At 46.3% G+C, this 18,449-nt stretch overlaps 1 protein-coding gene across 1 annotated transcript in view; it reads left to right on the top strand.

Moving 5' to 3' along the window:
* LOC138521059 (uncharacterized) overlaps nt 1–18,449 on the top strand; it is a 512,462-nt gene that overhangs the window by 245,541 nt on the left and 248,472 nt on the right. Inside the window, exon 10 of the mRNA XM_069633584.1 lies at nt 13,706–13,801. Coding sequence (XP_069489685.1) covers nt 13,706–13,801 — 96 coding nt within the window. The remainder of the gene's footprint in view (nt 1–13,705; nt 13,802–18,449) is intronic.

Raw genomic sequence — 18,449 nt, forward strand, 5'->3', positions numbered from 1 at the left:
AGCCTTCGTAAACTATTTCTTTGTGATCCAAAACCTTTAACGCCACCAAGGCACAACATTTTACCATCTCTCTATTTATTCCCTTGCTTGCTCGCTCTATTGCTCCCTCACTTCTCACTCCCCTCCAAACTCTCCGCGGCAACAACTTAGTTCAAACTACATATACTTGGGGCCACATTCCCCTGACCCATACCAAATCCCTTTTCAAAGCAGAGCCACAACTGTATCTCTCACCAGGTCATTTTCCCCTGCATGAATGATCACCCTCTCTGGAGACCCATGGTGTTTGGCAGGCAACCCAATTGCCTGCCAAAGCCCCTTTTTTCTTCCTCCTTCCCCGCCCACTTAACAATAGAATGGCCCACAATCCATATCTGCGGCATCTCACCCGGCCTCAGAGCTGCATCTGAAATAGAAATTACAATATCACTTACAAATCACAACCATCCTACCACATTAGACACTAATGAGATCCTTCAAGACCTTCTTTCAAACGTCCCCTTTACCCAGGTCCCTGACGTACCCTTTGTATCTCCCGGACTTCCAAAGCCCCAAACTTTTCACCTTATTCTCCAATAAGCCCAACCTACTACCTTCAGATGCTGCACCCATCCTAAATGAATGAGTTCCAAACTCCTCCGCCTTTCACCCTACTGCTACCAAAATCTTTTGTAGCACCCCCAAAACTTGCGCCGCTGATACTGCCGCCCCATACTCATGCTGAAAAACCAAACCTGTCCTCCCCCCACAACGCTCCTTCCACACCAAACCTGTCTGAACCATGCACAAAATCCTTGCTCCTCCGACCCAGCAAAACCCAAGAGCCCTTTCCTTTTTGATCTGTCTTAGACCTCTTAATCTTGATGTCCAAACCTAACTCGGTAAAATGAACATCATCCCAACACAGTCCACGTATCCCACTTTTTCCCCCCACCAGCTCAGAAACCCTAAAGGCCCCAAAAAATAGCCATCTAAAGAAAGTCGCAAACAACTCTCCTTCCCAGGCTGACCAGCAACCCCCCCCCCCCCCCCACAGCCCGACACAACCTTGTTAGCAGTTCCGCCGATACCGGTCTCCTCTTGTTCTTTTCCCTCTTACTTTCCCTTGCCCATCCTTCCAACATCCTGTTCGCCATTACTCCACCGCTCGGCTGAAAACCCCAAAACCACTTTGCATAGAAAGCGATCTCTGCCAATTTTCCCGTTATAGTTGCCCTCGACCAGCCCCTATCGATGCACCTCAAGAGGAAGTTAGTGACATCATCCCTTCTCCGCTCTTCCGCATACCCCCTACCCTTCCAACTACGAGCTCCCCCTCCTATTAAAACCTCCCAAGCTCTCCTGTACGCCTCTATAGATGCCGGGGCAAGCGAACCCTCCACCAATGCACGCGCTCTCAGCTTCCTATCTTCCACAGCTCCTCGGAATCTACTGCCCCTCCTGTTCCGCTTCTGGAGCCAATCCACAGAATCTCTGCCATTGAAAATGAGATTATCCTTCCCCGGCACATGTGTTGCCTTAAACACCACATTCCATTCCATGCAATGCAGAACAAACTCTCTCATCAGTCTCGCCACCCTCTGATCCCTTGCTGACTGCCTGTTCACTACATGAACCATGCATTCATTGTCAATGTTGAAATTCCCTTTCTTGTTTTGCAACTCCTTCCCCCACAACTCCAATGCAACCAGCAAAGGAAAAAATTCAAGGAATGCTATGCTCCTTCCTTCCTTCAACCAAAACTATGGCCACTTCTCCGCACACCACTTTCCTCCCCAAAACACTCCGAAACCTCCCGCACCTGCTGCATCTGAAAATATCTGCACCTCCCATGACACTGGATCTCCCTGCAACCACATGGACACTCTGTTAAAACTCTCCAAAAAGTGCAGCCAAATCCTACAATCTTCCCGAACTGCACCTGATACCCTTACCCGATGATGTGGGCACTTTGCTCCCGCCATAGACCGCACCATATTTCTACAAAAAGTCCGCCCTGGGGCCACCACCTTGCATGAAAGATTCAAATGCCCCACCAATCTCTGCATTTCCACTAGCATCATCTTCCTGGCCCCCACGCTTTCTCCAGCAATCCTACCAGTTTGCTCACCGCGGCAAGCACGAGGTCATGGGTACTGAGTTCAAGTCAATCCCTAGAAAGGTCAACAACACTACCGGCCCTTCTGTTTTGTCTTCTGCTAAAGGCACACCCAACTCCCCATCAAGTCCTGAAATATCTTTAGCATCTCCTCGCACTCCCTCTCTCTGTCTGCCCCGCTAATGAACAGAAAATCATCTAGGTAATGCAGTACACCTTCCCAAACGGAACTGTATGAGAAAACCCACTGTAAGAAGGAACTGAAAATCTCAAACAAGGCGCAGGAAATTGCGCACCCCATTGGCAAGATGCGATCCTCAAATTGGAATCCCAAGAGCCAAAAATCCGCCGGGTGCACCAGCAACAACCTGAAAGCCGCCTTAATGTCACACTTGGCCATGATGGCCCCACACCCAGCTTTCCTCACCAAATCCACTTCCTGGTCCACACTTATATATATGTATACAACCCCGCACTCCTCCGGGGCAATGAAATCATTGACAGACATGCCCTCGGGCCATGACAAATGGTGTATCAATCTAAATTCCCCCAGGGCTTTCTTAGGTACAACACCCAGTGGGGATACCACTAAATCACTCGGCAGATCATCAAATGGCCCTACTATCCACCCCGCTGCTATTTCCTTGCCCAATTTCTGTCTTACCACCTCCACATTTTCCTTGGCGGACTTCACATTTTCCGCCCACCAACGCACCCTTGGCCCCTGGTAACCCAGCCTGAAACCATGACAAAAACCTTCTCCCAAAATCTGAGCCCCTTCACTGTCCGGATAAAATTCCAACCACTTCTCCAACACATCCAATTTAATTGGTGTAAAAGCCTTTCCCCACAACCCCTCTGCCGGATCCTCTCCCACTCCCCCTGTCTCCTTGTTGGGAACACTGCGTGAGTGGATGCTTCCCTGCACATTTGCTACATTCATGCCTGAACCTACCTAAGCTCCTTGTGCAGCCATCCTTATTAAATGCCCAACATGACGCTGAGGGCTGCCCTCTGCCTCCTCCCCCCACCCCCTCGTGGGCGGGACAACCAAGAAATGGCCAGAAAGGCACAGGCAAACCACTTGCTGCGTGCAATGTCTGGAGCTATCATTGGCTCCAGACTAGACTATTGCAATGCCCTCTTCATCGGTACCTCGCAAAGAAACCTGACCAAACTCCAGATTGCCCAGAACAATGCCTTAAGGGCCTCAACAGGCATTTCACGCAGAGAACACATCTATTTGGTCAGGAGAGAGGCACACTGGCTACCCATCAAAGAAAGGGTGATCTTCAAAACCCTTACCCTAACTCATAAATGTCTTCATGGACATGCTCCCCCCTATCTTGAACAAAGGATTCACAAACAAACAGCATCCAGACCCTCCAGAGCCGCCTATGCCAACCGCATCCTGACTCCTCACACGCGTAGAGTGCGTGCTGGGGGCTCGAGCTTCCCATCAATGGCAGCCTCTCTCTGGAACAACCTCCCAAATGAGATCAGATCAATCGAATCCCATGCTGCCCTCCGCAAGGCATTAAAAACTAGGCTTTTTGTCTAGAGGGCTTCCCCATGTATGATCCCTGACATATGCTCCCGCACTGAATGATACATTGTATAATACTGTTATGTAACTGTACCAGCTATAACGTACATACTTTTTGGGCCGCTTATTGTAACCCTCAAGCAAGCCTTCTTAAGTATCCTTGACAGCACCTCTATGCCCGTGGGCTGCAGCGCGCTCTACAAATGCAAAATGAATAAATAAAAAAATGTTGGGGCAGGCCTCGTTGGTGCCATCCACTGCAGCCATAGATACATGTCTATTTCCTCCCAGACAGCCTGACTTTCCTCTGCCATCCTTGCTCTAAATTCTTCGTCGTAACGCACTCACGCAAAGCCCCCAAATCTTGTAAATGCCTTTCTAATCACATCTATATATTTTAGCAGAGCCATGCATCGCTCTGGAAATTTCTCGCAATAGACACTGGCGTAGATAATAAATGCTGATGTCCAATTTTCAATTGTCACTGGGACCCTTGGGCGCGAGGCCAGTTCTCTCTCCTCTTCCTTAGAACCCACCTTAGCTCTCACTTCCCTTTGAAACAGCTTAAAAACATCCACAAATTCCCCTGCCTGAATCTTTTCCTTAGTCGCTGTCCTCAAGTGTGCTCCCAAAGGTTTTGTGATACCAATGTATGGTAGCTTTTTCTCCTTGCCCTTCACTTTGACCTCTTTTTCTTTTGAAACCTGTACTTCGAGTGCCAATGGCTCAATCACCTTGTCCGTTTGTACCGCCACCGAGCAATTTTCCCTTTCTCCCACCAAGGCTCCAATAGCCTGCACACCAATCTCTCTCCTTACCCCTTGCAAACCAGACCCTTCATTTCTTTCCCCCGTTCTCGCATCCCCCCTCTACCATGCAGTTGACCAGTCCCTATCCCACTTACCTCTTTCTGCCCTGCCATCGCCCGTCTGCGGCCTGGCCTCCACTCCGATGCTTCTCATCGCTTTCCTTACTGGACACCTGCTGCGGTGACAAAACATGTCAGCAGTCTCACCCAGCCAATCATTCCCCTGACCCCTTCCCCCCAAACCCTTTGTTCCTGTCTTTCACAATCCCTACTAAAACCCCTTCTCACCCTCCTCCTTACTGCCGTATAACCTTCATCCTCCCACTGCCCCACACATTCCTCCATCTCATCTTCATCACCCCTGAAATACCAGTGCTGCTGCGAGCACATGCTCGGGTTGAGTAGATCTTCTTCTTGTGAGCCCGGGGCGTCCACCCCAGCACTCCTTTGGCGTCTTCTCGGCGGGGCCACAGAAACCCCTTCCTGGTCCTCTTCTCTCGGGCAAGGTGTGCTCTCCTCCACCCTGTGGTCTTCCTCGCTAGGGGCCGTGCTGTGCCCTCTATAGACTGTCCTCGCGCAGTTGGAGGAGGAGCCGTTCCTAAACCCTCTCCATATTCATCCTCTGTAACAGCAGGGGCTGCTCTGTGCCCTCCGCCTGAAATCCTCCTAGCCGGGGGGGGGCTGTTCCGCGCCCCTCCCTAGCCTCACTAATTGATGGAGACCTCTCTCTCCTCCTCCCACCTGCACTCTTCTGCAGGTACTTACCCCCTTTCCCCCCTCTGTCCTGTCACCCCAGACTGCCCTCCATCACCATCAACTTTGTGGCCCCCCTGACCTACCCCTTTATGGACACTCCTAACATCCCCTACCTCCACCTGGACATTATACTCCCCTGCCTTGTCTGTACCCCCACCCAATTGTACTTCCCCCCTGGATGCTCTCCTGTCAATCTCCCTCCTCATCTTCCTGCCCCTAGATTCCCATACCTCCCCTCTACCAGCCGCAGGGGTGCAAGCCACCACTGCCGCGAGAGCCCCATCTGCCGCTGCTCTACGCTGCAGCCTGCCCCCACATATATCCCCCTCTCCTGTAACTTCAACCACTGCCCCCTCCAGCTGGGCCTTAGATGCCCTGCTAATAATCTCCAGGGCCTCCCTCAGCCCCCTGGCATCCACCAATCCCATTTTATTAGCTCCTTGACCCACCATAGTGCACAAATAATGTGGTTGTGCACTAAAATATGCCCTTTAACTGATCACTAGCTGCACTAAAACCCCCAAGCCAGTACCTACCCAGGGACAACTTCCCACTTTTGGAATGCCCTGTAAAAAGGAGGGGGTCGGGGGGCACGCCCCAAAATATATTACTCTATGAACAGATAATTAAACTATTCTTATTCCTAATAGAATTATTACCACTTAAATGACAGTTATTATTTTTATTTTTATACTGCTAACTGTGCCTGATAAACCACTACCAAGGCACCTAAATTGCCAAAAATAAGAAATTCACCCGCAAAAGCCAGGCTGCCCAAAAAGGGGGGGGCAGCAGACAGGAAACACTGACACCTGGCTGGGCAATGCAAAAACTGCTCAGATATGCCCGATAACTAAAAAGGCGCTGCGGTCCCTTTGAGGGATCTGCACTACCTCATACGTCCACTGATTTCTACCGCACGATGCACAGCATAGCAGAAAAGAACCAAGCTTCAGCCCGCTGAACCCCCGGAGACCTTAAGAGAGCGGTATCGGGCACAGGACACTGACGGCGGAGGGCCTGAATGAAAAACCTACCAAACCCGCGAAACCCCGACACCTGCTGCGCTCCCAGCCCAAGATCGAGCCAAATCCTCCAGCGTCATGAAAATAAACATGCCGCTCGAATGGAGCAAAAACCCAACACCGAACCACCGAGCCAAGCAGAGGCTTCCCGGAAATGGACAGCCCCATCGGTGCCCAAACTGCCCAATGTAAGTGGAGGTACCTTATTTACGGTACCTCCAACTAACTTTCCCCAAAACCCTTTTTTTTTATAATTGCTATCTGCCTGCCCAGCCCGCTAACACTACTCTACCAACACTCCTAACTTCACCTCAAAACCCCTCTCAGGCCAAAATCAGGGAAGGCTCGGGAGCAGATGACCAGGACTGGTCAAACTCACGTCCCAACCATTGCCTTATCCAGAACCTTCCCTGACCCTTTAAATACCCCACAGGGGGATGCTCTATGCGCAGGCCAGCTCGCTGGGCCGGTGCAGTGCCAAAAATCAACCAGGGGGGAAACACTTTGCGTTCTCCCTGGGGCCCCCCTTACTAACTCAGTTCCATGAGATACTTTCAAACTTATTGGGCCTCATTACACGGTAGGTGGTAAGGGTTTACCGGTACCGGTAAATCCTTACCGCCTTACTACGAGGTCCCTTTGCGGGTTGGGGAATTTAACGCCTGCTTTTTGCAGGCGTTAAAAACCAACCCGCAAAGGGACCAGTGGAGTTAATTATGGTACCGCAATTTGCGGTACCATAATTAGCGCCTTCCCCATCCCCATAGAGCCCTACGGGGCAAAAATGGGAATGGGGAAGGGCAATGGTGGAAGGGACAATTACCGCCCCGCCAACCTTGGAATGGGCGGTAATTCCCCTTTCCACCAAGGCGGTGCCGGTATTTTACCGGCATGAACCATGGCGCTAATAGCGCCATGGTTCACCGCCTACCGTGTAATGAGGCCGCTTGTCTTTTTCCACACAAAGTTTCCACTTTGACAAAGAAGAGAGCAATACTGTTCAATTTCATTTAAATCTGCACTTTCACAGCAGTTCAACTTTGGGTTTCTTCGTAGTTAAGGAAACTGAAGGAAGAGTTGTCCTTCTTCAGTTTCAATGTATGCAATCTTGTTTTTTGAACACCTCCCCAATTGCATGCAGTTTGGAAAGCTCTCCGCTCCACCTCGCTTTCAGCGGTGAACCTCGCACTCTCTCTCAGTCTTCTGAGAGGTTTGACGCATTCTCAAGCACATCTATTTGAATGCACAGCTTGAGCTCAAACACTTCCAAAACCGTAGCACGTTCGGAAATAATTCACTTAGGTTTCTGTTCCCTTGACTATAAGTGAGCGTGCTACCTTTGGCTTAAAAAGTTCAAATAAATTAATGTCTTGACAAGTTCAACACAGCTTTTTCTACCTCTGCTCTTCTCATAAGTCTTTCATATCACACTGACTTTGAAATTAACCATTTAGGGCCTTGACTTCATACGCTGCTGCTCTGTAGCTTGTACACTTGCTTTTGTTGATCAAAGTTTATAGAACATAGTCTCTCTAAATGCTGCGCTCCCACCTTTGGTCTACGTTTTACAATGCCAAAGCTTAACTGCTGCTGCTGTCTTCATTCTTCATATGAAGTTCTTCAAATTCCTAGTTTTGGCCCAAAAGTTAAGGAGTTTCTAAAAACATGACTTGCCAGTAAGTTACTTAGGATGAAAGGCATTTAGAAACATCCAGGTACTTTCCAATGCATTGTTCACTCAACCAATCAGCTATAGTCACTTATTCTCCATCTTGGCTTGGTCATCCTGCATTTACCTTAGTTAAGGAACATGGAAGAATGAAACAATGCACACTCACTACCTGTAACTTCCCTCCATTAACACTTAGCGCTGCCAAAACACCTCCCAATTCTATGCAGCCCAACTGGCCACCTGCAGGACCTAACAAATAGCCATAGAAAACTTAAGACCACTATGGACTGCAAGGATCATACTGGGACAAGGAGCAGGGACAAGGAATTCCTGAGGATCAATGGTGTTCCTAAAGAGACCATGCAGTCTAGTTGTTTCACTTCAAATAATCTGAGCTGAACATTCAACTGGAGAAAGCATCCACAGGCAAGCAGAGGAGGAGAAGAAGAAGGAGTCGCAGAAGCAGAAGTAGTCGGAAGCGAAGCCAAACCGGTTGGTCTGAAACCGCAGTGAGAACGCCAGCAGAAGCTGATGTTATGTTATGTTATTTAACTTGTAGAGCGCACCAGGTACCCTAGGGCATAAGGGCGCTAAAACAAAAAAGAATAAACACAGTAAACACCAAAAGCAGAAAGAGAAAGGAAGAGAACCGAAGGATGTCAGCAGCAAACATGTCAGTGTTTAGGAAAATAGGGCCGTTTTTAGTCCCTTCTTGAAGACTTCCCTCGATGTTACGGCTCTAAGCATGGGGGTGAGAGAATTCCAGAATTGAGGTGCTGCAGATACAAATGCAGCATCTCTTGCTTTCTTAGACTTAAAACGAGGGATCAGGAAGGTATACGAATCATCAGATCTAAGATTTTTGATGTTTTTCTTGGGGATAATGAGATCTTTCAGGTAGGCCGGCATAGAGCCGTGCACACATTTATGTGTGATAAGAAGTAGTCTAAATGATACCCTGGCTTGAACAGGCAGTCAATGAAGGCTTGTACGTGCCTCTGACACATGGTCTCTTTTAGCCAGGCGTTTGACAACTCGAATAGCACCGTTTTGAATCATCTGAAGTCGATGAAAATCTGAAAGGGGTAACCCAACCAGGAGACTACAACAGTAATCGATCTTAGCACCGATGATCGCCCTTGCCAAGGTTTCTGAGTTCTTTTCTGACACAAAAGGTCTGCGGCAACGGAAAAGTTTGATGTAATAGGAAGCCAAAGAAACCAGACTATTGACCTGAGCCTTCATATTAAGATTTTTGACCAGATAAATCCCCAAAGTTTTTACTTTGCTCATAACTTCTATTTTACAATCGTCAATAGTAAAGTTCTTGTAACCAGGGCTCAGTTTTTGAAGATTGATTTCTGAACCTACTAAGAGGAGCTCAGTTTTAGCACCATTAATTGCTAGTCCGTTCGCAACAATCCAATTCTGTATTTTTTGACATAGCGAATTAATCAAAATCTCGTCCTCCACGTGAATGCCTGTTATTGGAATAACACACTGTGTGTCATCTGCATAGTTTGCAAAAATGATCCCTTCCTCTTCTAGCATTTTGAAGAAGGGGATCATGAAGATGTTGTAGAAGCAGGGAGACACACAGGCCCCCTGTGGAACACCGTACATAAATAGAAACAGTTTTGCTTCTGCTCCATCACTGACCACTCTAACCTGCCTGCCCTTCAAGAAGGAGATGGTCCAGTCCATAGATGCTTCAGAAAAATTAGCATTATTTTTTAACCTGGTGGATAGAATGGAATGATCCACCAGGTCAAAAGCCGCTGATAAATCGAGGATCCTAAGTAAAGAAATGTGAACATTTTCCATCCTATGATGAAGATGGAACTTGAGAGCGAATGGAGCAGTCTCCGTCCCATTATTAGGGTGGAAGCCAGACTGATAATCATGATAGATATGGTTTTGCTCCCAAAAAGAGGAAATCTGATTATATGCCACTCTATCCAAGATCTTCAGCAGGAAGGTGGTATTGGTGATAGGTCGATAATTTGCAGGAAAAGAAAGTGTGTGGTGCTGCAGACTTCGTGCAGCAGGAAGCAGAGTCGTGGAAGGCTGAGGGAAAAGAAGCCCAGCTGTTTGGGAGACGTGCTCCCAACCCAACGTGAGTCTCTCCAGTGTGCTGAGCAGAGACACAATGAAGCCATCGTCAGTCACAGGAGGGCTGGCACCGACAGTTCCGGACTGTAGATGGTCTAACGCAGCATCCGGGGGTGACATAGAGTCGCTGTATAAAGAAGGTGAGTTAGCCTGAATTAAGAGGTAACCATGGGGCGCTGCATGGTGAACAACTAATGATAAAAGCAATTATGAATATCAACGAATAGAACAAAAGGGCAAGTCAGGCACACCTCTCCTTTTAAGCTTGGAGACATCTGTAAGCCACATTGCCAAAAGCCAAGAAACTACAAAGAAGGACTAAAAGGCCAGAATGGGTGCAATTATCATTTTGTGAGACATCGGCTTGGGGAAACGTGCAACCCACATTGCCAAGAGCCAAGAAATTATAAAGAAGATAAAAGAGGGCAGCAGGGGCGCAATTCTCCTTTCCTGAGATACTAGATTTTTGCAGCCACTTTCGGAAGGTGTTACTATAACCACACTCTGTGCAAGTGGTGTTTTCTGTTACTCTTGTGTGATAATATTGCTGCTTACTCGGCTTTTTTAATAATTTACAAAGATATTACATGGCCTGCGCTAGAGGCTGTGTAGTTATGGTTAAGTGCTAAACTCACAGGAAGAGCACTTTGTGGGTGGCACATAACTTCGCCCTCCGTGGACGTACCTCACCAAACTTTGCAAAAAAAGTATATGGGGCGCTTTAAATTTGTATGATAAGGTTGGTGAAGTTTCGTTAAGGGGGGGGCAAAGTTATAGGGGGTTGCCAAATTATAATTTTTTCTCCATAGTTTAAATGGAAAAAAACTTTGCTCACGCCTACATCGCAAACCACTGGACGGATTTTCACCTCCATTTTGAATGCAGACTTCCCAGACAGACGCAGTGTCCATTTCGATTAATTACAGACATCCTGGAGAGTCATGCACTCTGTGTACTCCTAACGGGGCTTTTAAAAAAGAAAACACACACACACAGAAACAGTATACAGATAGAACATTATTTGCACACAGAAATACAAACAATTAGGAAAGAGAAGAGGTAGCAGAAATGGAAACATATACAGGGAAATTGGGGTTTTCAACAGGTTGGTCATCAGGGGAGGAAGGGATTGAGGTCTCATCATAACTTCTTTGCTTACAGGGAATTTTTGGGGATGGTTGGATGGGACAGGGGGAAGGCGTACAGGTGCACGTGGGGGCAGTGGTATTTAATAGTGTCCATTATATGTCTTTGCACAAATTCTTTTAAGTTGCCAAAACTGTTAATCAATTGGTCAATTTTTGCCTCCAGGTTCACTGGTTTATTCTGCACACTGTTAGTTTGGATTCTGTGTAAAAAAAGATAAATAATGTTTACTACTATTGTAAACAGAACAACCTACACAGTTATAGGAAAAATATAGTGTACAGTTCTGCTGTCAGTACTTTGCACTTGTCCCGCTGACAGTTGCTTCTCAGTTTGTATGTAATGCATCATTGAGGTAATACTGTTGGAAGCACAGGTTATTTTCCTGCTTGGTGCATTCCATTATGTTGCACACTCTATGCAATTGCATTGCTGCTTTTATAAGTACAGAGTTTGTAGACCTATTTGATTTTTCCTTACAATTCACTTATGTGTTGGTCTTTAAAGATGTTCAGTTTCTTTGCTGTATGCTACCATAATGCAAAACAACCCCCGCGCTATTGGGCAGTGTGGATGCTACCTGATATCCGGAAACAGTGGCATAGTCCGCGGACCCTTAGGTTATCAGCATGGGTTTATGGGGTTCAGTATGTTGTATGGAACATCTATACAAATTAAGGGTAGCCTGGTAAAAACCTAATAAAAACGTTTCAAGTATAGTGAAAAAACTTTGTTAAAGGGACATTATGCTTCAGTTGCTCTAATCAAAACCTATCAAATTCAGTGCAAAAACTTTGTTAAAAGGACGTTATAGTAACTTTGCACTAATAACAACCTATCCATATTATGGTTACAAGTAAAACTGAAAACCCCCAGAAATTCAGCAGATATGGTAAGCTAAGCAACCATAACTCGCGCCACCACCGTGCACTGCGAATACTAACACCCATGACATCAAAGATAACATCAGAAATGTCATTGATGACATCACTGATGACATCACATGTGCATTTACTTTTCATGAAACGCTTCTACAAGGGATTGTCATTATACTGTTGGCAGAAATCTATCAGAGGTAATTGAGAGAAATATCATGAGATATATAGTTCATTAAGCAATGCATTGCTATGAACACCATCGCATTACAGAGTTCTTTCCAGTGTAGAAACCTACTCATGTAGAAACCTAGGCATTGTGTGCAGCATGCACCACAGAGGTGCAATATTTATAACTGTGTCATGTTGGATAGTAAAATGATGTTTTGTGTATTGTGAAACATGTAATAAGTAGCTATTAATGTCTCACTTACTACATGATTGTACTACTACACACAAAACATAAAGAGACCACAACGCATACATAAATGAGCATATACAGGGAAAGTAAAGTAATCAAAAGAGCAGCAGTATTACCAGAAAGTGTTCATAAACTATCTTCATGCACAGAAATGATTGCTGTGTTTTAGGCCTGCTTCTTCCCCTATGTATATGTATCATATGATGTGACTGACCCTAAGGAAAGTAGTGTAAGAACATATGAGAAGGTCTACAAATATAGTACCTTTTGAATTTTTGTTCCTGACTGTCAGTGAAGAAAACCCCATGGCCTAGATATGTCAGTGAACAAAAAAAGAGGGTGCCAGACATGTGATGTCATCAGTGATGTCCCCAATGGCATTTGTGATGTCATCGTTGATGTCATGGGTGTTAGCCTTAGCAGTGCATGGTGGTGGCATGAGTTATGGGGCCTCATTACGACTCAGGCGGTAAGGGGTTAACGGCAGCGTTAACAGCGCCGCCCCTTACCGCCTGATTACGAGGTCCCCTAGCGCCATGGTGCTTTTAACACCTGCTTTTAGCAGGTGTTAAAATCCATGGCGCTAAGGGACCATGGAGTTAATTACGCCACCGTAATTTACGGTGGCGTAATTAACGCCTTCCCCACTCCCATTATGCCCTATGGGTCAAAAATGGGAATGGGGAAGGGTAAATGGGGATTGGGGACTTACCGCCCCGCCTAGGCCGGAATGGGGCGGTAAGTCCGCCAACCACCATGGCGTAAACGTAGTTTACGCCATGGTGGTAAAGTCACGGCCCAGGCGGTAACTTACCGCCTGGGTCGTAATGAGGCCCATGGTTGCTTAACTTACCATAACATGGTTACCACAGCATTTACGGCTCCACCCAATCGCGAGTCTGGCATGTTTACCGCCATCTCAGAGTTGGGCATAAACATGCCAGGAAAATGCCAATTTTTGGCACAATTCCTGCCAGCGATATTAGCGCAGTAATTGCACCGAAAATTCCCCATTGATCCCAATAGACCGAATGGGGAATAGGGATTAACGTTTAGCGGCCAACCCGTGATCCGGCGGGCAAATAAAGATGGGCGGTATCCCACTCGAGATACTGCCCAACTCTTATAAGGCCCTATGCCTTTGCTCTTTTATAAACAAATAGTGAAACTAATGTAACTTAAGATTCTGAGCATGATAGGAAACCTCTCACTATAGGTCATCAACTTTGTTGCATCCTTTCTGCAGATTGCCAGATTTCGGGACATCATCGCTAGTGCCCCAGACATGTGCAACGTACCAAGTACAAGCTGTTTCTGTAGATTCTCTACTATGAATCCCCAGGTTAGTATGGTTGAATAGTCTCTCCTATTTGTAGTCTCTCAGACTCCTAACTGTTTAAAGCGTTACACCACCTGGTGGCAGAACCCAGTGCTTTAAGTGGGATAATAAATTGAGGGGGGGGCATCATTTGAGGCGTGGCTTGCATGATGGGCATGGTCTAAGCCTTGATGGCCTTGGCCTAAAGACGAACATGTAAAAATGGTCTGGCCTACATAACTAAGTGCATATCGCTACACAGTCTACTTGCTACATTCCTTAAGATATAACAATTGAAAGCTCAAGGTAATTCTGTATTGGACCCTTAACAAAAGGGTAGGTGTTGAGATACATTAGCAGGTTCATTAGCATGCTGGTACATAGGTGAGGCAAGACAACCCTTCAAAGGCACTACACTGAGGCAGCCGCGTAATAGGAGCAGCTGGAATACCAATGATGGCCCAGTTGTGACGGTCAAGCATGAACAATATTTATGGTGCTGCTGCATCATACAGTTTTGGCTTGTATATAAGTTTTAGGCATTTGCCAGGCATTGTTATTAAATTCCCAGGTACTTGCACCATTTTTCAGCTGCTTCCATCGATGGCCAGTTAATACCACTATGGCAGTGCCTGGCAAAGTGCCATTCACATGCCTACATAAAAGCCAAGACTGTTCTTATTGCCAATACTTGTTCTTTATGTACACTGCTCTTCCATTGATGGCCCTGGCCCGCAGGGACGTTGTTGCACCAAAATGCCAGGGTTAGCGGAAGTGATATCACACAACCCTTGACTTCTGATGACATCACAGGCAGTGATGTCATTTGACCACACCCTAAAATGACATCACAGGAAGTGATGGAACATAACTTTTCCCCCTTTGACAAAACAGGAAGTGGCATCACATAGCATTTAGTACACTACGAAAAATATGGTTACAATATCACTCTAATGTGAAAAACATTTCATACAAGAATGTATCACTATATGTATCGTTAATATCAGTGTGTATAGTGTGAGAAACTAGAAGATATCTCACCCACTAGTCCCTAGGGGTCTGTCATCCAGGTGGCCAGGACATGGCCATCGCTTTTGGATCCACTTCATGGGGGTGGACCAGTGCAGGAGGATCACCTGGGTGAGGGGCTTCGGGGTGTGGGACACCAGATGGTGAGACGCAGTATCCCCTTCCTTGTAACACCTTCAAACCACCCTACCAGGTAGGATATTTAGGAACTCAACCCCCTCCCCTTTTACAACACAAACATTTTCTCACAGACAGCCTGCTATGAGAGAAAACAGACTAACACCGGAGCATTATACCTGACGCATCCCAATACAATGGTCAGGCGAGGTCAGACAGTTACTGACCATCACACACACCTGACTCCCATTACACTTACTCACACGGATAAATGGCAGAGCACAAGAGCACATCTGAGCGAGGGAAATCACACGAGCAAACAGCAGTTCCAAGATGGCAGTTTAACGAGAGAAGAAAGATGGCAAAACAGAAAGGGGTCGCCAGAAAGGAAGTTCCCTTGACCTTTTCGACAAGGAACTGTTACTTTCACGAAACCTTGAGAATAGAAAGTGTAAGACCAGGAAACCAGGCTGAAGAATTCTGCATTGTGTGTCAGAGGTACCCGGGGCCCTCGCGCGTCAATAATCAAGGTGGGGAGAATCACCAGTCACTGTGGTTCCGTCACTTGGAGCCAGGAACAAAGCAGCATCAGTGAAATAAACACAGCGGTGAGTTGGGGAAACCAAAACCAGACTGGACTGTGTTGAAGCCAAGGTTGCAAGAAACAACATTGTATGGCAAGTGAAGTTGAACCACTGATGAGTGTTTGAACAGTAAAGCAAGCTACAATACCTTTGATAGAGTGGTCCAGCACGGTGTCTGGTCAAAGGATCGAATCCAAAGGGTCGGATGGTCAAAGAATCGACACCAAAGGATCGAAAACCAAAGGATCAATTTATTTTTTTAATTATATATTTTTTTGGGGGGTTTTCGTTTGGTAAAAAAAGTGGTTTTTACCACAAAAACAGGGGTTGGGAGGGGACCCCCCCAACAAAAAAAAAATGTAAAAGAATTTGATCCTTTGGTTTTCGGTCCTTTGGTGTCGATCCTTTGACCATTCGACCCTTTGGTTGTCGATCCTTTGACCTACAACCGTCCGGCACCACATGGGTGCTCATTCGAAGGTCTCTGTAAGGTACCCAGCTGAGAAGTGATAAAAGTAGATAAAGTTGGTCCAAGCACGGCGGAAGGAGATCAATTGAAAGAGAACAAATAAATGTGAATCAAAGTGGTCCTGCGACGGGTCAAGTAAAATCCTGCACACAATCAAAAGGCTTTGATTTCGATGAAATAGAGAAAGTTTGGAAAAGTACATGGATTTGGTCCGAGCCTGGCACAGGGAGACCAACTAAAGGTTTTGTGTTAAAGTGGGTCTGAACACAGAAGAGGGGGATATAGGGTGATCCAAAAATCACCCAAGAAGTTATACATGAGAATTCTGAGGAAAAAGGAACTTTTTAATGTTTGTTTGTTGCATCAGTCCCTCTGAAGTAAGAGACTTTGAATGGCAAAGAGACTTTGACACAGAAGGCTCTGATACTGAAATTTGAACTGCATCCTTGTGCTAGAGGAACCAGAGACTGTGCTAATCTTGAGTGTGCCGCTTTGTCTCGTGCTGAAAATGTTGGGAAGGGGAGCCAACGCCTCAGATATCCTGACATATCATTTCTTGAACACTTGTCTTTTACATAACATTGTTCCCCATACTATTTTGTATTTAGAGCTAGGGACTGGCAATAGGTTTATTAGCATAGGTGCTTTTTATTTTGACAGACTCGACTAGGACTGTGTTATTATTATTTGATGTTCGTAGCTTGCTTTCATCTTTAGATTTAGAATTAGATAGCCGTTTTACAAACCCAACTGAAGTTCAATAAACATCCTTTGCACTGTGATCATGTGTTTCTGTCTTACTGTTTACCCTTACAGTAAGCCCATATTACCAAATTACTGTGAATGCAAGCAGACATCTAAGGCCAAATGATAATGATGTGTTATTATATAGCACTTATGCTTATTTGCTTTATATAGAACAAATATACATACAATATCACCCAACCAACAAGAAAGCAAGCTACTCCAGAAGAAAGAGCCACATGGTGCTAGCTACAGCCCAAGAGCGTCCATTAAAAAAAGAAGAAAGGGGTAGCAAAGGATATGATATGATATGTTTATTTATATAGCGCCTATACACAATGTGTTTCAAAGTGCTTCAAGGCAAGGGAGGGAACAAGGGAAAATACAATGACATTCTTAGAGGCCATAAACAGTAAGGATGTGAAATTAACTATCGTACTCGGTCTGACAACATTTCAGATAGTGCAAGAGCTAAGTCATAGATAAGGAAGGGAGGGGGAGAGTGGGAAGGAAATGGAAACAGACAGGCGACTACCGTACTAGGCCTGACGACATTTCTGGTAGAGCTGGTGAAAAACAAAAGGTGAGGGAGAGGGTTGCAGAAAGGGAGGGGAGGACCAAAACAAACGACTATTGTACTAGGCCTGACGACATTTTAGTAAGGGGAGGGGGTAGGAGACAGACGAGGTTGCTATCATACTATGTCCAGGGACAATTTTGATAGAGTAAGTGCATAGAAGAAAGTAAGGGGAGGAGGGGAAGAGATAGGGAGAGGAGGAGAGAACAGAGAGTAACGAGTCAAAAAGGTGGAGAAGCAAGAGGGGAGAGCGAATACAATTGCAGAAGTCAGTAGTAACACATGTTGCCAGCCAGGATACAAGCTGATGATGGGAACAGCATGATTCAGGGCCACCAAGATGCAAAGCATGTCCAGCATGAGAGTTGAGAAAGGGTTACGCACCGTGAATAAATGATGTCCATAAAAGTCAAATCCAGCATTGGCCACAAGACGGTGATGGTGAAACCGGAATGTATCAGGGCAGACTCCTGCAGAAGGAGGCTGCAGGGGGGGGCAGGGTAAAAGAATCAAGCAAAACAGGCAACACCTGTGTACGGGAAGGGGGCACAAGGGAACATCACAGGGGGACCACATGGGGGTGGGGATGGCCTGGGGAGGCCCTGTGGGGACAGAGGGAGACCATAGGGGTAGCAAGGGAGACCTCAGGCACAGGGAGGAGATGAAAGGAAGGGGCACAGAAAAGAAGAGAGAGCAACAGATGTGTCTTGCAGTTTCAGCTGGTCGAGGCGAACATATAAGTGAGAAGTTTGTCTCAACCAGTTGAAACTACAACATCCAAGTCAGTGGCAGTCACTTACCTTGCCATGGTTGTAGAAGTGGCTGCTCGTGTTCATCGTGGAAGGCAAGGGCATGGAGTCCGTGGCAACATGTAAGTCCAACATTGGGCACCATTTTTATCAGGGCTGGGTTGGCACTGCAACTTCCTCTTGTGACCCTCAGTGAGGTTTGTAAGCCTCGCAAGGGTCACAAGAGGATGTTACAGTGACTGACAGAAGTGCCAGCCACAGCACCACTCAGGCTGGCTTGCACTTGTCAGTCACACAAACACAAATGAGGGGGGAGTGTCCCAAAGGCAATAGTAGAGAGGGACTGTGAGCTAGACAAAAACAATAGGGTCCACACTGCTGTAAATTCAATTGAGAAATAGTT

This window comes from Ambystoma mexicanum, chromosome 1q (genome assembly GCF_040938575.1).
Source record: "Ambystoma mexicanum isolate Mex_15411 chromosome 1q, UKY_AmexF1_1, whole genome shotgun sequence".
In the NCBI taxonomy this organism is placed as follows: Eukaryota; Metazoa; Chordata; class Amphibia; order Caudata; family Ambystomatidae; genus Ambystoma; species Ambystoma mexicanum.